The following is a 22,796-nucleotide window of genomic DNA, read 5'->3' on the forward strand; positions in this document are numbered from 1 at the left end:
ATGAAGCCGGTGTCAAGACTTTTACACATTTAATTCCTAGGATCTTTCAAAATAAAAGCATGTCTCAGTGTTTCTACATAGTGAAAAATACTAAATCTGACTAGAAATCTGTCAGCAAAACTTAAATTGTAAAAAAATAAATGTGGAAAATTGTGGAAAAACTTCTGGTAGCTAATTTCCCAGACTTTCCTGTAACTATAAAGCAGAACGTTTTTGTTAACTTTAAAAGAAAATGTCCTTTTTAAACAACACAAAAAACTGATGATCAATTGCAAAAAACAAAACGAAACAAAATAATAATAATAATATAAAAAAAACCCCTGAATTGCGTTTGTTGGTAGTGAAAAAACAGGAACTTTTCTGAAAGTAAAACTCCAAAAAGTATGCCCTCAACATTTTCTTTTTTCTGTGTAATGGACCAGAATGAAGTCTCTGTAGGGCCATTTCTGGCCCCCGGGCCTTACGTTTGACGCCCCGCTACATGTATTACAGTTTGCAGATTACAATTAATCCACAATACCGCAACACACCCTGACAGATGACTTTTGTACTAAATAAACTAGCAGTTTAATTGTCATTCACTTGCCTGCCATCACCACGCCAGTGACAGCGATGCATTGTATTAAACAATTAGAAGTATTTATGAGTTTGCAAGCTGCACAATCAGTTATAATCTACCACTTGGCAGCTTGTTTGACACCTCTGAGTTTTCTTGTCTTTTTTTTATTTGTGAATTATTTATTTTTAACATTTTACATGCATGTACTGAGTCTCAATATTCCACTTTCTACAAATTTGCTTTTTCAGAATTCCCTGAAGTGACACATTTTTAAACATAAATGAGGAAGCTTTGAGTTTGAGGAACATATTTTTATAACTCTGCGGTCAAACTTAGAGAAGAGTGCATGTTTGCATTAAATATTTGTGAACATGTGAGGGTATGCTTATTTTTTTATTTTTTGCAGCAACCAAACCTTCTGCAAGCAATCTTGCAACATGAGGTTATGTCAGGACTCCCTTCTGACTCGTCTCAGGCTGAATTTGCCTAATGAATGTGCCCTTCTCATCATGTGCCAAACGCTACTTTCACATGCACTGCCAAGTATCGCAGAAACTGTTCCCCAGTGAGTGAGAGTCAACCGTGAGTGTATTTTACCAACGGCTGTGCTGCAGAGATGTCATGACCTGGACTAAGAGGTGCTTAAATTATTAAGAAAGTAAGATCTGAAATAATTCCGGAACGAATAAACAGACCATCATGGAAAAATCTGTAGAACGCAGTTGTGAAACAACTCTAGACAGAGGTGGAGATAGGGAAGATAAAATTTATCTGATCTGAGAAGGTGTAATTACCAGTAACATACCTGCCGTTCAGGTCAGTGCTGCTGTATTCAAATGCAGCTACATGCTTTCTGCAAAAAATATCAAGTGAGCTGACAAAGAAAACACCTAAATAAAGATGTATATCAGACAAATATAAGGGTGTTACATATAGAAAACAAAGCTCAAAGTCGAGATGCATTTTAACATATAAGATGTTATCTTGTGTTCTTGCAACTAAACGTCTGGAGGATGGAAAAAAACAGAGCGCTGGAGATAAGCTTGTATTTATAGTTCACACGGGTGAACATTAAACTTCATCTTGATAATTTCTCTAAAAAAATGAAAGTTAAAAAAACATTTCTGTCGGTGGATAATGATTCAGGTTTGTTCCCAGACTGTGAACACCTGCTGCGTAGGTGTTTCTCAAAAACAGGTGCCTCGAAAGAAAAATAAAGACAACTGGACTCTAAATGATAAAATCAAGTCTGGCCATGTTGCAGGTAATGTGGTCACTGCAACCCTCAACACCTGCTCAGAGTGACTCACATGAATTAGGAGTATCACAGTCCCCTTACAAGACAAACTTAAGCAGTGACCTCATGCCGCACCACTGCAGCTTGGCTTGGCGTGAACAATAAGTAGTCTGTGCCGGTCCATTCTACATTTCTCCTGAGCATGTCTGCGATCGCTGACCACAGTTTGAGTCACATCCTTTCCAGCTCTCCTGCTTGTTTACGGAGTGCTTGCACAGAGTTGCCTATGATATCATGGCAGCAGGGGTATTAAGAGGCGCACTGTTTGAAAAGATCTACAGGACCAGGGTGGAAAGAACCATCCAGAGTTAGCTACAACCACAGGTCTGATACAGGAAACCCCCTCGCCAAAGTTTTCCCTCAATTCAGCAATCCTCACTACTCTGCACGACAGGTGTTTGCATGTGACACTACGACAGCTCGCTGTGATGATATATACAAAATGACGCAAGCACACCATGGAACATTTTTCTCTAAATAGACATTTAATGGTTTAAAAGCGTGTAGGTACAGACAGAGGAAAGAAAAACAGCTGCTGGGGTGGGACGTAGGGATTTCTAATTGTTTACCATGCAACTTTTTGGGGGGGGGAGGGAGTCAAACTGACCAACTAACAGCACAACAGCAAAGCAGGAAATCAACACTCTGGCACGTATCAATGGCATCACATGGAGAAGATGATACAAAACATGTTTGTTTTCAATTTACAGTTTGTTTCAACTAATAACACTGATCGTTAACATATAATAAAATATATACACATCGTCAACAAAAAGGAATTGTGGCAGAACAAAGCAGCTTCATACAAAAAACTTTTCAGGCTGACCGAGTGGGATGTTGACCTGTGTGTAGCTGATTACAGTAACGTTAAATTGGAAATGTAACACTTGGTTGTTTTTTTAACAAATCTGACCCACTGTGATAGATTGTGCACGACTCTTCGCTGCATCGGGTGATGTAAACACTCCTCCTGCTATACTTGACCTTCGTATCGGGAGCCACACTGAAGTGAAACAATCAATTTCGAACCTTGCCTATCTGAAGGCTCCGTCTAAGATTTGCATTGATCATAAACAAATGTAACATCAACAAATACAAAACTAAACTAAAAGGAGATACTGGCAATCCTCCGCTGTTACGACTGCCACCTGCCATTGATAGCACATTAGCGGCTCGACTCCACCCCGTCTGACTTCCACCTGCCCACTGCCGGCTGAGGCGCTGCCTACTGAGTCCGGAGCTGGTAATCTGGGAAGGAAATGAACAGGACTTAATCAAATGGGGGAAAAAAAAAAAGAAGGGGGAATCTGAGAGAAATCAAGTGGAGGCAGCTGATGCTTTCCACCCAGAATGAATGGAATATGGAGGAAATGAGATGAGGATGTTTAGCAATTACTGGCAACATTAGCAAAAAGACCAACATGTGCAACCTTGGTAATCTCAGTGTGAAGATCGGGGAAGCTCGACAAAGAAAGTTCACTTTCTCACATTTTGCAGGACGTTGCCACATTGCCTCGTGTACTACAGCGTATCCCCTTTTCATAGAACTGCATGGGTGCAAGGTCAGTTCCCACCACATTGCACTGCATTGCCTAACTGTTGCATAATACCTGCACATATGGGCACTCAGTATCTCATAACAGCACCAGTGTGAAGTGACCTACCTCCGTTTTGGGTGATGTAGCGCACCCACGGCAGGGCCTGATATCCACTCTTCTCAATGATCTTGAGGTAACGCACCTATGAGGAAGAAAAAAGAAAAAGCAGCTGATATAAATATGGTTGAAATTTAAAAAAAAAAAAAAAAAAAAAAAAAAAAATATATATATATATATATATATATATATATATATATATATATATATATATATATATATATATATATATATATATATATATATATACATACATATATATATATACACATATATATACACACACACACACACACACACATATATACACACACACACACACACACACACACAAACACACACAGAGGGGTCAATAAGTCATCTCTAACACAATCTCAGATACGGTGTTAAAGTTCTAGAGTAATGTACTATTCTAGAGTATATTCAATGAATCATTTCCTCATAAAATTATTTGAGATATTAAAAAAATACTTTTACGTTTATCATCTAACCTGCACTCGGGCATCTAACTATAATCTAACTATGGCTACCATCCCAGTATGAACCTGGTAAGGACAAGCTACAAAACAAAACAAAAATCACACCTACAGGAAACTGACAGCTGACACTTCACCTAAGATACAAGCCTGTGAACTCTACAAAGAATGATAGCACCCAGAGGAAGTGAGTGCATTGAAAAGAAGAAAAAAAAAAAAAGACAAAACAACGTAAACTGCCTGCTTGATTTCTAACCGAGGTGCACCCTGGACAGGTTGCCGGTCGCAGGAGACCGACCCTGAGAGAAAGACACTCATTCACACTCGAGTTCACACCCAGTGTCAGTTCAATTCTAAGTGCTAACCGCTGCACCACCACACCGCCCTATTCTAAAGATGTGGTTTTATTTCCACCCAACATGCACTTATTGTTCCATTTGCTGTTTTTATAAAACTGCAACGTATGTTTATTTCTCGAATCTTGAGAAATAAGCAGTTATTTCTCATAACAGCTGCACTACTTTGTTGCTCACTGGGCTTCTTGAAGAAGCATATTTAAGAGTTTAATGGCAAACCTAAAGGTTTCAGAAACATATATATATAAAACATATACATGTATAATTCTTTTATTGAATGCATTTTTTTTTTAAAATGTTTTACCCACAACGATAATTGGCATTTTCTCCAACTGCTTTCTGCATAATAGCAAGTTACCAAGCACCCGTTGCCTCTCTAAGCAGCAGGTTGATAAGCGCTCAGCAGTCGAGAGATATGCTTTTAAGGCCGTGGTGAGCTGTGAGTTGTAGTAAAAGTTTTGTTGTTGATGAGGAAGCTGTAGTATGAGTCACACAGAGAAGAGGGAAGCGACTACAGAACAGCTTTCAAGGGAGACACAAAAATAATTTACATAACTGTATTTTTGTAAGAACTGGGAGCAAAAAAAAAAGAGAAAAAAAAGGGGGAAAAAAAATTCCACATCAGCATTATTGAGATACAACTTTCACAAGTTATTAACTGATATTTCACCAACCCAGTGTTACCACAGAGTTGATTTTCGAGAAGAGAGGCTAAAAATATCACTTCGTCTTCACTATATGTCCATCTTTGATTGCACACATGTTTTTTTCCCTGGACAGGTGTGGGAAATGACACTGGCACAGTGTGTGTGTAAAAGTTTTTTTAAATGCTGAAATAGTTCACTTCACTTATCTGAATAATATCACAACAACATACCACAATGCAAGCAGAATTTCATGGTAATTACATGGTAAATACTGTGTAATTGGCACATCTAACACACAAAAAAAACAATATGCGGTGTCATAATTTGCAGGGATGAGGCGCAAAGCCATCTTGAAGCTGACATGACCCCCGCTCTGGGAGACGTCACCATGTCATGTCTCTATCATGCCAGTTCCCAGCTAGGAGCCGGATATACGGCGCAGGAATTTGCGGGTCAAGTGGTGGCAGGGCTCTGGTGAGGCCTCGGTACCGGCCGCCTTGTTATTACCTTCCAGTACACAGTGAGGTCAGAGCGAGAGAGCGCCGTGGTCACCAGAGACATGACGACAAGCGCATAGACGTGGGATCACCGAGTCTGCCGGCACAGCACTTCTCCTCGAACGCTGCAGCCAAACATGCAGTCGGCCTGACCGTGGGTACGCAGTCAGCAAAACGGCACCAAAAGCCATCCTCCGCAAAATATCATTATGGCTTGTAAGATGAGAAGGGGAAAGGAGGATGTTTGTTGTATCTAGTTTGGTAAGTACAGACTGCATGTGTGGTCTGCACTTATCAGGCTTTTGGTAGAAGTTATGGCTCAGAAACCATCTGCCAGCATGTTTGGGTTCCTTCGACTTCACCTAAAGAAGCACAATTTGAAAATATTACAGCAGCTCTGCTCTCACTGCCACTCAGCCAAAGTGTGGGGTTGCTCCATTTTCTAGTTAAGTTTATAAGGTGGAGTTACGTGCATCACACACACTTCACATGTGCGCTTCCCTACACTTAGTGGTAGAGTTAAGAGGAACTTTCTCATGCTTTGATATTTACATGTGTCTAATTAAGATTCACGGCCTCTTCTCACACGTAGAGAGTGGCGTTACTGGCAGCATTTGGGTCTGAGACCCAGTCTGCCGTTGCCCTGTAATAAGGGAAAGGTTACAGGCTTGAAACAAGAGTTTGATGGGAATATGGCTCTTAATAGGTTCCCTCTAAAATAGTGGGTGCACCACGGTGTCAATGCAAACGTGGGGACGTTTCTCAAGCTTCTGGTCTCCCAATCAAAGCTCTGTACTTTGAAGACCTTTCAATCACTGATTCTAACACTTTGTTTATATGTTCTAAACATGTGCAGAGCAGTTCATTGCATTACTAAATTTAAAACAAGTCTTTATAACTTCTCAAATTCGACTACAACTTCCTTTTTCTCTCAATATTACAAATCAACCAAAGTGTAAAGTACAAAATGTTTTTTGAGTGATCATCTGAACAGTCTGATAAAACGCTGCAAGCAGCCCCACCTTGCAGGCAAACTTAATGAATCGGTTGAAGCTCAATGTGCAACCTGCAGCACTCAGCTGAAGTACGTTAGGTGTAAAAATCCCTGGGGTGCTTTGTGGCTTTCAGATTCAAACCTTTTCAGGTGGCTTCCTTCCAGGAAGTTACAAATTAAGCCGAGAAAGAAAAAAAACGATCTTGACATTTGTTCACGGTGGAGTTTCATAGATAATCACGTTTTTTGAGTTGTGGTTTAGCGCTACATAGTTTTGCGAACACAATTATGTAAAACGAACATCTCAGATGCCTTTGCAGGTTTTGCAAAAAAAGAAAAACTGAATACTGCCCTGCAATTAAAAGTTTACTGATCACCATCAGCACGATCTTTTTAATTCCAGGATTATACTTGCAACATCCAACATCCACCCCATCGCTCCAATGTCTGCCACTTATCTGGATCCAGCTATCTAAGCAGAGCCAACTCTCCCCAGCCACCCAGAGACATAATCTCTCCAGCATGTCATGCGGTCTCCTAGCAGTTAGGGAAGCCCCTAATACTTCAACTCAGAGGCCTCCAGATGGCATACCAAGCAGATGACTGGACCACCTTAACTGGCTCCTTTCAATGTGGATGATCAGTGTTTGACTCACACTCTCTCCCAGTTATCAAAGTTTCTCGCTCCATCTCCAAGCGTGAGCACACACTACAGAGGAACCTCATTTCTGCTGTTTGTGTTTGCGATCTCATTCTTTTGGTCATTACTCAAACTTGTGGCCATACGTGAAGTTAGAAACATAAACTGATCAGTTCAGCCACATCTTTGAGCACTCTGTGCACCACAACAGTCCGTCATATCGCTTTACTCCCCACAGATCCTGGATTAATCTCCCGCTCCACTCTCTCCGCACTAGCGATCGAGACCACGACATGCTCCAGCTCCTCCGTCTGACTTTAAATGCAATAAACAAATGTAAAGAAAATAAGAGGCGGTGGATATGGACCACTTTATTCTCATCACTAGGCACAATTTCACTTCTGCAGGGTGTGTACAGATTAAAGTGATGAGAAAACACTTTTTTTCTGAGTGTGTTTCAGTCACCGAAGGTCACCAGTGTTTGAAGAAAACCACAAAAAAGAGGATTCATCTCCTACACTGATGCGCTATTCCACCGAAACAAAGAATATACAAACTGCAACTACAAATATCGTACTAAACATCACAGTTTAAATGTTGTTTGTGTGTGTGTTTTAAATAATTAATTACCATCTTACAGATGATGTCAGTTTTTAATGTAGGAAAAACACTTCATCCCATCACTGTGCAAAGCCGCCTGTGTTACTGCACTAATTCATACATTTGCTCTTATACCAGCATCTGTTCGTTTATGAGCAAACAGTAATTTAAAGGAAGGAACGAATGGGGGATTATTTCTTTCGGCTACCTAATTGCCACAGAAAACGTCAAGCATTCTTATACTGCCAAAAAGCAACCCAATTACAACTATCATGCATTTCAATTAAGTTCAGCGTCTCGTTTCCGAGTGGGCTGCATAATATCCGTAGAATTTAATAAAGTTTTATCGAGAACCATAGGAAATGTGGAGACACTGGAAAATATGACCTTTTAGCTCTTTTAATGGGAGCCACAGAGAAAACAGTAATAAAAGTTCAGACGTAATTGAAATTGTGTTAGCAGCAGAGAGAGGAGTCTCCAGCAGTCTCAAAGAGTCAACTATAAGTTGATGACACAGCTTATTAGTAAGACTACACTTGTGGTTTTAAAGTATTTTCTGAAGAAGGACGTTTACATACGCGTCAATGCTTTGAGTTATAACTGACGCTACAGCTTTTGTGACAGCATGTCCTTGACTTACGTGTAACAAAAGACACACGCAGGGTTAATTATGTAACCGTCGTAGGTATATTACTTCCTTAATATACCTACGAGAGATTCGCCATGCCCTTCCCCACACAAGACTGTAAAAGCGATGAAACAGACACGTTCAGATGATTTCAGGTTCACGTGAAGGAGCGCATGTGTGAAGTGTCCAGACATGTACTGATGTCTGTGAAGGAATCAAGCCAGAGTGAGTAAGTGTGTTTGTGTTTGGCTGCCAGAGCTGGTTCTGGTGCAGCAGTGGCAGCAGATGAGTTCAGGTATGGATGTTCACACGCTTCACACGTGCTTTCCTTCCATCATTGTCCCACACTTCAGATTTGTAATACATTAAGTTTCGATAACCGTAAAAAAAATATATATACATTTCCGCCTTCAGTTCTCAGATCCTACATGGACATACCCCACCCTCACTGGGTGAGTTCAATATTCATGTTAAAACTGAATATTAGTGAACAGGTGTTATTAGCTGCCTTCAGCTCATTTAAAAGTCACCTCAAGTGACGGCTAAGAACAACCAGACCCTGAAAAGGATAAGCGGAAGCGAATGGATGGATGGATGGATGGATGGATGGATGGATGGATGGTACATTGTCTGATGTTGTGTTATTGGTTTTATCTGACCTGCTGTTAAATAAATACATTCAAAACCGGTTTTTAACCCGGTGACAGTTTAGATCTTTATGCTCTCTTCGTGATACAGTGGTACCTTGTTTATCGCGGGAGTTCAAACCTTCGTAGAAAAATAAGCCCAGTACTATAGAATGAAACCAAAGATCAAACCCTGTTTTCAGAACATGGGAATAAAGCAGCTGCGAGAGAATTCAACATTAATGAATCAATGGTACGGAAGTAAAGGAAGCAAGAAGAATGAGTTGAGTAACGTTTGACTTATCTGTTTTGTTTCGCTTAATGCGCCTTATAATCCGGTGCGCCTTATGGTCTGAAATATACGGTAACTTCTACCTTCCGCAGCTACCGCAGGCGTCTTTGATGGTGCAAAATGTTTCATCGACATTGTTGTGTTAGTTGGGAGAAAACTTACAAACATACAGTGCAGCACTTCAGAGTCTTACTGCTAGCGATCGCAGATTTATGTAAATTTGACAAGCTGAACGCATTCTGTACTGTATAGGAGACATGGCACGAGATTGATTGACAATAGTCTACAGCCAATCAGGACGCAGAAAACAATGTGCTGTAAAAAGGCGAAACCGCGTTATAGTGAGGGACCACTGTATATGCCAATGACTAATGTACAGAATGACAGTCATAATGAAATGTTGAGGAAAGAGAAACGGACAGCCTGACAAACAACCTGAAAACAGCATAAAATAAGCAAAATGTGTGTGTGTGTTTTCTTTTCCTAAGACAGTTAGGCAGTGGCATTGATGTCTGGCCCAACATTCTTTAAAAAACAGCTTTTACAATGTCAAGTTTAAACATCTGACCCCTAAGAGTATCCCTAAGGATATTTCAGGAGCTCTTGCTTTAGATAAAAAGTACAACGCTAAATTACCTGTGGCTGGTGTAAAACTGAGGTATAATTGTGCGAATGTACCTGCGGAAACACTGTTATTTTCATTGGAGGCCATAATATGATATTTTCAAATGAAGTTTGTCAAGTCGCCATTGTTTCCTCACATCAAGACATGGGAAAACGCTACACATATAATCACAGGACAACTGTGATTATACAGTATGAGCAGAGTGCATGTGTGTAAGTCTGCGGCGAGCAAGAGATTTCATTTAAACATGGAGCAGAAATGAAGCCTAAACATTAGCTTCTGTCTCAGTTTCAGGTCAAAGGCAATCAAAATCCAATGAATCTACTCACCTGCTAACAAGACTGACATTTTATATCATTGTGATTAACAGAAAAGCAGAGGGCCAAGTTCAACTTGATGAGCAGTTGCCGTCTGGTTGGCTCAATGCTAGAAATTTCTTAACCACACAGGGAAGCTGACTGTTTAGCAGTGCTCCCTTACTGCCCCCTCTGGCTAAAAACAGGACCGACATGGATTGTTTGAATTCCAGCTGTGGAAACGGGGACAGCTGTGTGATGTTGCTACATACCAAGAATTCTAAACCCAAAATAATAATCAAAACCGCAGGTGTAAATAAGCAGCATTTGGTTCAGCATGCTTACAGACAGTATGTCACAAAGGGATGATGAATACATTTTTACTGTATGAACAGAGACAGTGTTTGTTTTTTGTTTAACAGCTTGTTGTTTGCTTAGGGTTGACAAGTTATTTGAGAAACCGCCGCTCGACGGAGATCATACCTGGATGCCTGAGGTAGTGAAGTATGGGATCTCAAACTTGACACTGATTGGTGGTTTCCCCTCCTTATCTTCAGCCTCTACGCTCGGGAGGCCGAAGTGGGCTCGCATCAAATACTCCTTTCCACCCTGTGAGAAGTTGCAACACAAGCTCTTTAATAAAAGACGAAAACAAACTATAAATCTACTGTGTTTCAGCTTGTAAAAGGAAAACCAGATTGTATAAAGGCCCACAGCTGCTCCGCGTTGTTTCAGAGAAGTATAATTACAATCTGCATGTTTTTATTAACAATAAAAACCAGAATTGTGTAGCTTTATAACATAAGCAAACTACCATCCAAAAGCCTAGGGTAATATTACACAATTTCTGCAACCGTATGTATGAAGCTCGTGAGTCACAGTTTCTGCTCACAGGGAAAGACTTGATTGACCAGACGATCTCACTGTTCTCAGGCACCCACTTCACACTGCCCACTGTGGTCTTGAATTTGGGTGAGTCAGCGTCCGTTGGCACGGGAATGTGAATCTCTACGTTGTTGGCTGTGGAACGCCTCTTGAACTGACTCTTTGCCTAAGAACCAAAACAAGCAGGTCAAGTCTAACACGCTGCTCTGCCTAAACAGGGTATTAAAACAGGGCTTAATTTAATGCGCATTTAAAACCTTAATAGTCAGAGTTACCACGCATGACAACATGATACAGTACATAAGCAGCCTGATCATAATTGCTGTATGCTTTGCCTGACTGAACATATAGAAGCTTAAGCCAGGCTGAGCTCCAATCATTTGTAACTCCACTTAAATTTTTCTTTAAATCTGACAGCAATAATAGTTCAGCTACACATGACGCGGGCAACTAAATGTACCCACTGAAAAAGCTTCCAACCTTAATCATGTACTCAATCCGACTGTGAGAGTGCTTCTCGATAACAGACTCAATCCAGATCAGGGGCTTCACCTGAAACAGAAAAACCACATCGATTTTAAGTGCACAAATGTCGAACGCACCACTTTAAATAACACATGACTTAGTCGCCACCCAGAGGGCAGCAGGTGTTACTACAGCAACCGAATATAAGTCATTTTGAGACTAGCTTGTACATTTATTTTGTTTCTACAGCAACCAGCAAAAGATACTCATATACTCATGCTGCAGTGGTGTCGGCTGTATTGTGTGAAATCTTGTAAAGGAAAATTAGGGAGAAACAGAGATTGCTCAAAACTTTGGAGTGACTTTGCAATCTGCGTTATTATGTAACTGCTTCTTGGTATATCCTTTTAAAATAGACGGTTACATCATCAAGTTACAAGAGACTGAACTTTAATCTTGTTTGATCAACTTTAATGTTTCCTTTGTATTTTTGTACCTTACGATATAAAGCGCTTTCGAGGCAACTGTTGTTGTGATTTGGCTCTATATAAATAATCTTTATTTATGAACTATGCCCAGCAAGCACAGATCTGGATTTAAAATGAACAGGTTTGTATTTTTTGTCCACACGCAGACAGCCTTCGTGCTTAATCTGACGCACATGTTATGGTATAGAAGCAGGTATAATATGGAAAAACCAAAGTATAAAAGAAACCATCCTTCAAACAGTTTTTACACGTATACGGTAAAGGGCTTAAAAGGCATAAAATAAAATACAGACAATTTAAAAAGTATTAAGAAGCTTAGCTGAGTAATATAACCAAGAAAAATTGCTTCTTAGATTAACAATTTCAGTTCTGCGCGCTGCAGCTCCTTGTTAACTAAAACTGAAAGACTTCTGCTCAACTATACCACTTCCTTTCCGGCACGCTTACTGGTAAAACTGTTGTGAAACACTTATAGAAACCATGAACCCAGTCCAAACTGGCAGAACATTGTAAGTCTGCCTATAGATTACCATTTGACTCAACAAATGCAATTTATCAGTTCCTTTCATCGAAAAAAGTGTGTCATTTTAAACGTTTTTTGAGAGTAGAGGATGATGGTTGAGCTCTTATCTGCTCTCTTTTTGTTTTTTGAGAGTGTTTTTTTCCCCCTTCGGAAAAAAAGCACAGTTAAACACTATTCATAACACACGCCTATGTGTGACAACCACAGACCAAGTACTAAACCGTGTGGTTGTGTTTCACCTGTTTTCTTCTGTGGTTATCACAAACATTGATGAACAGATGAGGTACTAGTCTAAGCTGCTGGCTCATGAATACAGGCGTATTTCTGTATACAAATAATTCTGCAACAAACCCCCCCACCGTCGCTACCACCCCGAAACAGCCTTCTCCCAAAGGAGTTCTATTCAAAATATTTTTAACCTGTTTTTTTATATTAGTTCTGGTTCAAATTCACTTTACTTAAAATATCTATTTTAATCAAACCAGAAATAACAGAAAAACGCAAAGACTCGCATAACATAAAGTATATGGGAAAAAAAAGCAACACTTACTTAACTATAAGCAGACCAATTGCGTAGTTGCCCCCTACAGGCCCATTTTGAAAGGAAAAGCCCAACATAAAACATTTTGAAATGGGTTTTTTTTGTCCCCCAAAAAGAAGCAAGCAAACACTTTATCTTCTTGGTAATTAAAAACACTCACTAAGGTGACATTAGGAGGCTTTATAGCAGAGGTTCTCATACATTTTCTGGAAAGCTTCCACTTCAGATGCAGAAAATGCTCCTTAATTTCTATCAAGCTGAATTTCAGTGCAATAATCGTCACAAAGCAGCATCAGCAGTAACAGTTTTTAGTTTACATAGAATCAAAAATCTGTTCATTCAAATTTAGTTTCACTACTTGGTCACCCACGCTCCACCTGCAGTGGCTCTACTGCCCACCTGTAGGGCCTGCCCCACGGTTTATGAACCACTGCTTTAAAGGGTAAATGTAATTTGATTATTTCCACAAGTGGCTTCAGCTTAAATGATGAGATCAGATTTCAGTAGTGAATTCTATGCACAACCTCATTTGATTTGAAGCAGTAAGCAGATCCGCATGTTCACGTGTACACAGTCTTCATTCCAATCAGATTATCTGTCTGGATTCCTTTAATATACGCCCAGTTCTTTCACTGTTACAGCACTATGTATGTATGTTCCCTGCATGTCCGTTTGCAGGTGTGTCAGACCCTTTCGGAGCCTTCCTCTGGTTTGGACTCTAACTACTCGACTTGTTCAGCCACATATTACTCACGTGAGTGTTGAGGCGGTAGGACATGAGCTCAAACTCTCCGTCGGGAGGAATGAAGGAGATGGTGCGGTCGTTCTCAAAGCGAGACAGACGGACACACTGGTGAAACTTGACATCCTCCAGCTCTACTGATTTACTCTTCCCTCCTGCAAATACAAGCATCAGAGGCGATTTAACGCGATTAACCAAATTAGCACGAATCAGGCACAGACTAAATAGTTGTTCTAAATAAAATGCGATTTTCCACATGGTACGGCAGGCTGTCAACCAATCAGAATCTCAGTGGCTTGGCTCAGTTCCTTCTGTCAATGTGTCAAAGTATCCTTGTGCAAGATACCGAACCCCGAGTTCCCTCCGATGCATCCATCAAAATGTGAGCGTGTGTGAACGTTAGATAAAAGCGCTTAGGTAAAGATACAAGAACTATGTGTGCTTAAATGACAGAAAAGCACTGTCATCTGGTTATTTTTACATCTATTATTACATCAACTATTCATTTATTGCTCGAAAGCTTCAATGCTTTTTTTTTCTTAGCAGCAAAGAAACAACTCACGTCCAGTGTTTTCAAACAGAACTTTGTCGTTCAGTCCGAGCCGTAGCTCGGGCATTCCAGAAAGGAAGACGCGCATCTTTATGGAACCAACAATCTCGCTACGGAGAACATTGCCGTTGGCACTAACCTGAAAGACAGTCAATGAGTAAAGAGGAACAGATGAAAGCACATATTAGCGATCAAAGACTGTACACACAAAACAGCAAGCTGGACAGTCGGAATGCGCTGTGACGCACCGGGAGAGGAAGTTTACAAACACTCTGACCGGCATTCCTTATGCAACTCGGGCCTTCTAAAACAAGTTCCTACCAGGAGGTTCACTGACTCAATGACGTCCAGGAAGACCTCATTTTTCCTGTACTTGATACCCTCTGACCTCCAGGAGACAGCGTTGGTGACTGTGGCGGGGGGTCGCGGGGCTCCAGTGTCTAGCTTGTGGCCCTCCTGAGTTATGTATCTGAGAGACAAAAAAATGTAAACAGGAGAAAAACCTGAGAAAAGGGGAAATTAACTGTCTGAGATGGCGAGTTCCCAGAAAACATCAAAGAAGAACAGAGATTGTTGATTTTATGAGGGAGGATTGTCTGACTTATTACTGTACTCATGTGGGGGAAATCCAGAGTTGGTTTGCTGCATGTCTACATCACTCACTTTTGAAAGACTAAACGGTCATTTGCAGTCATTTATGGTGATGACAGTAAGATCTTTTTGACTTGTAGGTATGCAGAAATGACGGGATAATACCACAAGGGAAAGCGCAAACTGTAAAAATCGGACATAAATAAATAAAACAATCAAATATGCTTTTTAGCACAGTGATTTGCACTGATTGAAAACCTGAGAAAATGTCATCGGGAAATTAGCAGTTAAAGCAGTAATGATTACAAATGACAGGAATTTGGCTGCATTCAGCCGCAGGTAAAACGATCTCTGTTTAAGATCTACTGTTTTTTCTACTGAGATTAGATGCACTTTATTGTTTGAGTGATTACAGTGTTTTTTTATTCAGGAAACTTCGGGGCTGTTGGTTTTTTTGTACTACGAAGGTCAATCACTTCTTAACAGGTTACGTAGCCAGGGTAACTTGTGCTGCGAACCAAACCTGCCCCAAAACAGGTTATGTCTGAGATTAAAGACCAACCTGAGAAATCCTCACCTACTGACCAAGCCGGTCTCTGGAAATTAGCGTCAGCATTCCTTAAAGACCCCTTATATTTCTGTGCACGTATAGTAGGAGCATCAAAAGTATTTTTTTTCCTTACATGCCATTTTATTCCTTGATTTTTTCCCCCTATGATCCTAAAACTTGATACCCATTTGTAGGCATACGTAGGTCTAAGGCTATGTTTGAATTTCATTTTTGATTTTATTCACTGCTCGTTCTCAGCCAGCAGCTGAAAGGATAAAACTGTCTGTTAAACATTAATTTAAGGAAATACTCAATTATAATCCACCAGATTCTCCTGCGTCATAATGACAAACATCCAGCTTTCAAATAGGATCAACTTTATTTATAAAGCAAATCTTGACCAAAGCGCTTAAAGGGCTCTAACATTCGCACGGTGCTTTTAATACTAATCTACTGTACAGTGGTTTTCCTCACACACACACACACACACACACACACACACACACACACACACACACACACACACACACACACACACACACACACACACACACACACACACACACACACACACACACACACACACACACGGCTCTCGCTCAGTTAGCTTTGTAATAGCCTGCCGACGTGTCTGCAGCAGCTGTGTTACTTTCAGTCTGTATCATGTGCTTAACGTCTTTGCATTTTTCCCATAGTTACGTTTTATCTACCGTTACAGATTCCTCAGCCTCTCGTCACATGCTTCCAATAACGCCCGATTCATGTCAACACATAGGGGAAAGTCTGGCTTACTGAGCAAGTTGATAACTGGCTTCACATGACTGCTTATCACGATTGCTAATGTTATGGTAAGTGAATCCAGATAAGGAAGAGATAGCCTGGCTTTGTTGAACTCATTGTGTTTGAGGCCCAGTTGTTTATCAGCAACAGCTGTCTTAGTATGGTTAGCTCAAAAAGCACCCTAAAGTTACGTGCGGTATGATCTGGACAGGTCACCAGTCCATCACAGAGACATCCAACCATTCAAACTTACATTGACACCTTAAAGCCAATTCAGAATCACCAGTTAACCTAACAAGTTAACAACCTAACAAGTTAACAACCTAACCTATGTCTTTTGGACTGTGGGAGGAAGGCTCCACACACGAGCCAGTCAGCAGGTGAACTGAAACCCAGAGCCTTCTTCTTAAACTGAAATAAACTGGTTTCAAAAACATTTTATTTTTGATTAACTTTGCAGCTGTACAGATGTCAGACCTACACTGTAAAGTGCAGCATTATATCATGGAGATTATTTTGTCTTTTATTACAAGCCCAATTCTAACAGTTGGGATGCTGTGTAAAATATAAAACCCCCCCAGAATGCAGCGATCTGCAAATCTCATAAACCCACATTTTATTCACAACACAACGTAGAAAACACACCAAAGGTTTAGCTCTGAGTGAATTTGATGGCAGCAATAAGTCGAAAAATAAAGTTGGGATGAGGCAACAAAAGAGTGGGAATTAAGTGGCACTAAAAAGAAACGTCTGAAGGAAAATTTTGCAACTAATGAGGTTAACCGGCTACATGATCAGGTATTAAAAGAACATCATAAAAACACAGAGCTCGTCTGACATCATCAAACTCAAAATTTTAATTTCAACCTTTTTTTTCTTAAGATTTTTACAGATTAAACATTTGGTAAGAACCCAGATTTTCCTGTGAATAAAATCTGGGTTCATGAGATTTGAAAAAAATCACTTTTTACTATCTTGTTTACATTTTACACAACATTTCAACTTTTGGTTAGCCCTCCCAATTGTAGGATTCAGGGGTATCAATCAATACTGGTATCAATGAAAGACTATTAATAAGTTTTCAGTCTTGGATGAGTACCTCAACCTGCTCTGTATACCTCATTGAAAACAGACTAGGTTCACGTTTAGAGAGTCTGCCATGTTGTATGGTTTCTAAAGAACTTTTTCGTAGCCACCACAACCTCTCCTACACACATTTAATTAAAGGGTGAGCCCAAGGGTATTCATATGGTTGCGATCTGCAGTTTCACCACTAGATGGCAGTAATTTGCTTCTTATAACTGTTACAGTATGCTAGGAGCCCCATGACTTTGCTTATATATGTTTTAGTTATGAATAACTAAAATGTTATTTTACACATTTGAGTTTCTTTGGTGTAAGAATAAAAATGGACCCATGACCCTGAAAATCCAGCACTTATGAACCCTCATGTTACCTGCAGTGAGACAGCAGCTAAGAGGATACTCACTCTTGGAGAATTTTGCTGTCAGTGGTCTGAGGATAGCCAAAGTCCATCAGCTCATCCATGAGCTCATATATGATAACAAAGTTGTCTCTAATGCTCTCCTCCTCTAATTCTTTGAAATACTCTGAAAAAACCTAAAACAACACAAATAAACACGTTGCACTTGTAGCAAAAGTATATGCATGTGTTATTGTTATTAACTAAAAGCTGGTGAATAATTAAATCATACCTGAACAATTTTGTACAAGAAAGAGAAAACCAGGGAGACGCTGGCATTTTTTTTGGATGTTGCAACCACTGATGTGGCGTGTGTTAAGAAGTGTAACTACAGGACAGAGAGTAAGTACAACACGTGCACACCGTAAATGTTGATGTGTTTTGAGGATTAATAAGGATACAGTAGAGATTATTGTGTTTGATCCACATGAAACGGACGCCGCCATGAGCCAGAATTGGTGATAGCGTGCCCTCTTCCTCTTTGTCCATCAGAAGGGTCATGAAGTGCTCAATCTCTGACATATCCACATCTCCCCGATAATTTCGGCACACCAAGACCTGAAAGAGAAAAACAGCACATGTGCAGCTTTCATTAATATCAGTAAGTCACTGTATTTTCACATTAAAGCTCAAAACATGCGTTGCTGCCCAAAAAAGAAAAGAAAAGGCATGAGTATATTCACTGTATCTCAGAATGTATGTAAAGCCAGGGCAGTATATAGCAACAATATCATCATAACAACAGATATTTACATCTCCATATGTGCAGGCAATCTCCTTCACACCAAACACTTAAAGTTTTTTTTTTTATTTAAAAGGGATTCACGTGTTATTATTACACCTGCAAGGCTAAAGCAGAGACGTGGGTGGAAACTAAATACAGGTAAACCTGATACCTTAGGAATTTTTCATGCCCTTTATGTCTTTTCCACTTTTCCATTGATTTAGTCGGATTCAAAACCGACTGTTCGTGTAAATCACAAAGCATCATCACAAGCCCCCGGGCTGTAAATTCAGTGTACAACTCCCTGCTGCTAACAGCTGGTCCCCTAGCTGTTAGTCATCGGGTTACATTTTTATTCAACGCTATCGCCTGACATCACTCCAGGTGACACCTGTCATATAAATTGAAAATTGCTGACTTTCGTTACAAGGTAAACCCTCTAAATTGCAGTGTGAACCGTTGAAGATACGCTAGCTGCTCGCTGCAGACTGAGCCGCATTATAATCTGTCAAGCAAGAATGTGCTAGCTAGGCTAACCTTAGCTTAGCATCGCCCCTCCACTGTTACTTTACCTTTCCCTTCAAATCCAAGACGTACACGGCGCTCGCAGACATCTTGAACTTATTTACACGAGCCCAGCTAAGCTCGTTATCAGTTGATAATGTTGGCGAAAACTAGTTCAGTGCTAAAAATCAAAGAACAGACTTCCATTCATAATACTGAAAAGAAGAACACAACCCTTCCCCTTTTCTTAACACTCTACATTCGCAAGGAGCGCCCCCTGTGGAATAGGAGGGAGCACTACAAGTCTCTGGCATCCTTTTTTTTTTTTAAACAAAAAACATTTTATGGTTAAGTCAGTAAGACAGGAACTTAATTTAGATCATTATTAAATAATCTATATGGTAACAACAACAACAACAATAATAAAATAATAATAATAATAATAATGACCTTTAAAAACAGGGCTTATGCTTAATTATCTCACCCTTTTAAAATAATTATTAGTCTTTGAGGTAACCAAACAGCCTGCATATAAGCTGGAGTCATGATGGAGTGTAAACCAGTCTGGTGTGTAATCATGCCACTGATCATGCCACCTACTGTCATTGTTGTCATGTTCACATCCATGATAGAAACTGCTGCTCATGTCTTATCTCACTTTTGCTGACATGCTGTGAGATTCTTGATAGAATCTGAGAACACAACAAAAAGATCCGGAAGATTGAAACTGGCAAAGATGGCTAAATGCTGATTAGACATTTCCATGCAAACATGCCAGTATAAACATCTTAGCAATCTCATAGTTTCTGGTTTGTGTTATCCTGTATGCTGACACCAACTTTGCTTTAGTATTGTAGCTCCATCTTCTGGATTGATGTGTCACACATGTTTTACGATACATAATGATCACCACAAGATAGCACCGTTTTCAACTGTTTTAGTGTCCAACAGAATAAAGTGCAGCAGTGGGTCTTAATTAAATATGACAGCATCAAACAATTCAACATTTGTTATATAATAAAATACATGTTTTCATATTTATTACTAGTAAGTTAACTTGTCGATTACTTTGAATAGTTTAGATTTTAGGGGTGCACTGGTCAACACTGTTATCTCACAGCTTCAAATCTGTGAGGTTCCATATTCTACATTTGCAAAGACATGCATGTGAAGTTAGCTGGTGATTTTAAATTAGCTGCAGTTGTGAAGGTGACAGTTGGCAGTTGTCTGTGTCAGGCCTGTAATGGAGCGGCATAGGCTCCAGGCCTAAGAGGTTTCAGTTTAATTTCAGGCACTTGTGTTGGAAGGTGAATGATTTGCATTTCTGCTTAATTTCAAAGATCTGATGATGTCAAAATAGGAGTCAATACATGACACAACGAAAAGCTTTTATTTATAAACCATGGCTTTGTGCATATGGTGCCTTTAGGGTCACTTTAAACCACACCAACTGACTTCCTCAGAGGTGAAACACAAGGAGAAGTCCTGCTGTTTAATATACAAAAAATATAATGCTTATTAATGTGTCAGTGTGTCAAATTACACAAAGCTACTGCAGTGATATTGGAAGCATTACAGGCTTAGTATTAAGATAACAGAAGCCCGAGAGCTTGTTCAAGTGTGCTAACCCAAACAAACACACTTGGCTAAATTTGCATTCCCAGCTAATAGAGGTAGCTGAAGAGAGGACAATACAAAAATGCATTGTGGGTGAAAATAAAGCTGTACACAGTCCCACTTTCTACTGGTTTTGCACCTCTGCCTTTGGTATGAAAAGAATCTCAGCTGTGGGTTTGAGCAGCCCGACTGTCATCCTAATGCAAATGATCATCGTACTAATTACAACAGCTGATGTGAAAGGATGAAATGGCATCCCAGCAACAAATACTGACATCATCAGAGGTTAAAACACCCATGAAACACAAGTAGAAGTCCTGCTGTTTTGTATCATCTAAAAATATAATGCTTATTACTGTGTCGGTTTATAATGCACAAACCTACTGCAGTGATTAGGGAGTATTACACGTTTATTATTAAATTAAACTAAATCCAGGATCCTGCTTCAGTGCACGACTCCAAACAGCTGGTGTTTGTTCTTCTTTTTTAATTGATTTTTAGCACCCAGTCTCGGAGTCTTGGAGTGACTCTTTCAGCTGTGGGCTTGCGTACGAACACTGCACCCTGTCACGGTGACAAATCTCTCATCCCTTGGCTGGAGCGATGGAGTCTACACATTGTCAGAAGTCACAGATACAACTGGACTGGACTGAGTTACACAGCCAAATATAACAGACTGCTGCTTCCCTCAACCACTTCCATACTTTCTACGTGCTGTTTGTGTCTCGTTTATAGACATGTTTGTACAGAACCCTCATAGATCAAGAGAGCTGATATGTTTACTCTGGCTGACAAATCGGTTTGTCTCACTCTGAGTCAATGCATCACCCAGGTGTTACATTTGATTGTACAGGTATTCCCACCGTAAATCCTTTGAGTAGTATATGTTCTTTATTGTGTCATCAAACAGAGTACATAAAGCACAACTGCTTTTGTAAGTAAAATGAGTCCACCATTATGACAAATCCATGACATCAGCCATTTAAGACTTCTAAAAGAGTGCTAGTTTGTGTCCTTTGTGGTACTGCTCATGTAAACTCTAATCTGTTCCACCATTCCCATAGCTTTGTGATTTATACTTAGCAGGACTTTGACTCTACTCCCAAGGCGATACTGTGGCTTTTGGGGGAGTTTTTACCATACAAGGAGAAGAGGAGTTTAGCTGGGTTTCCTGTGGGAGGGTTCTGATTTCTCTCACTCCACTTCTGATTCTCTCTCTCTCTCTCTCTCTGATATCTCCTGTCCTATCTCTTTCTGTTCCCCTGCACAGGTTCTGCTCCAAACCTGCTTTCTCATCACAAGAAAGCGTGAACAGCGTCCTGAATATCATTTAGTGAAAGATCTTCCAAATTCCCTGATTGCAAACGTGAATGCAATTGTGTAACCATAACACTTTGTGCAACTGGCATTCTGACACACCAAATAAGGTGCACAGTCACTACCAACACTGAATGTAATGATGTAAGCTTGTGTTAACTCCAGGATCTTGAAGCTATCAAACTGCCACCACGTTTGTAAACCTCTGCCTAAAAAGGCTCCTGCGTGCTCAAATCCTGCTGGTCTCTTACTCAGAACGCAAAGAAAAGATTGAAATTCCTACAACCATATTCCATCAACTTCCCTCAACGTTACCCTGGAAAAGCCCAAAAGGCCAACTCAAAACTAAAAGAAAGAAAAACAAACACAGCAGACAGTTTTTTGTTTGACAGATTTCTTTATCCAGTCTTAACCAGCTCTAACTTCAGCTTTGTGATCACACCTTTTTTTGGTTCATGTAGGCCCAAAATTACTGAACACACAAAGGAGCTCTGTTCCTTCAGCATACCTGGAATAATGTACATTCCGGTAACACACGGCTTTCCCCAGACAGCAATTCTCCTCAGACTCAGATGGCCTGAAACACAGACTCTCAGGTTTATACAATGCTGTCTTTACCAGAGCTTGGCCAAAATAGTGTCTGTATAAAGACTAATAACAACCAAGATGATGCATGCTGCAGCTGCGCCAGTGCAACGTGAACAACAAGAGATGCATTAGTCCAAGTTTATCTTGAGATGTCACTTAAATGGCCACGGCAAGACGCACCGTTCTTCGAGTTTGTGTGTAATCTTTATTTTTAGCCAGGGCAGCTGGCACAGAAGGGCTGAAAGAAAGCAGACAGGCTT

The 22,796-nt window shown here is 40.2% G+C and overlaps 1 protein-coding gene across 1 annotated transcript; it reads right to left on the minus strand.

The window, feature by feature from the left end:
- Positions 1 to 2,320: 2,320 nt before the first annotated feature.
- Positions 2,321 to 19,273, minus strand: ap1m1 (adaptor related protein complex 1 subunit mu 1). Its single transcript, XM_080907961.1, has 12 exons — positions 19,083 to 19,273; positions 18,188 to 18,344; positions 18,019 to 18,086; positions 17,793 to 17,923; positions 14,704 to 14,851; positions 14,395 to 14,521; positions 13,845 to 13,987; positions 11,554 to 11,625; positions 11,081 to 11,239; positions 10,672 to 10,797; positions 3,521 to 3,596; positions 2,321 to 3,104 (listed from the first exon to the last, which is right to left on the minus strand). Exons 1-12 carry the CDS (start codon positions 19,122 to 19,124, stop codon positions 3,082 to 3,084), a joined length of 1,272 nt encoding a protein of 423 aa, XP_080764087.1. The 5' UTR covers positions 19,125 to 19,273; the 3' UTR covers positions 2,321 to 3,081.
- Between the last annotated feature and the right edge of the window lie 3,523 nt (positions 19,274 to 22,796).

The sequence above is a fragment of the Rhamphochromis sp. 'chilingali' genome, assembly GCF_963969265.1.
Source record: "Rhamphochromis sp. 'chilingali' genome assembly, chromosome: 16".
Lineage (NCBI taxonomy): Eukaryota > Metazoa > Chordata > Actinopteri > Cichliformes > Cichlidae > Rhamphochromis > Rhamphochromis sp. 'chilingali'.

Excerpts from the sequence above, each read along its gene's own strand:
- ap1m1 (XM_080907961.1), bottom strand. The coding sequence starts at position 19,124 with ATGTCTGCGAGCGCCGTGTACGTCTTGGATTTGAAGGGAAAG. Across the intron at positions 13,988-14,394 it reads TCTGTTTGAAAACACTGGAC|GAGGGAAGAGTAAATCAGTA; the intron begins GTGAGTTGTTTC and ends TTGTATTTGCAG. Across the intron at positions 11,626-13,844 it reads CCTACCGCCTCAACACTCAC|GTGAAGCCCCTGATCTGGAT; the intron begins GTGAGTAATATG and ends TTTCTGTTTCAG.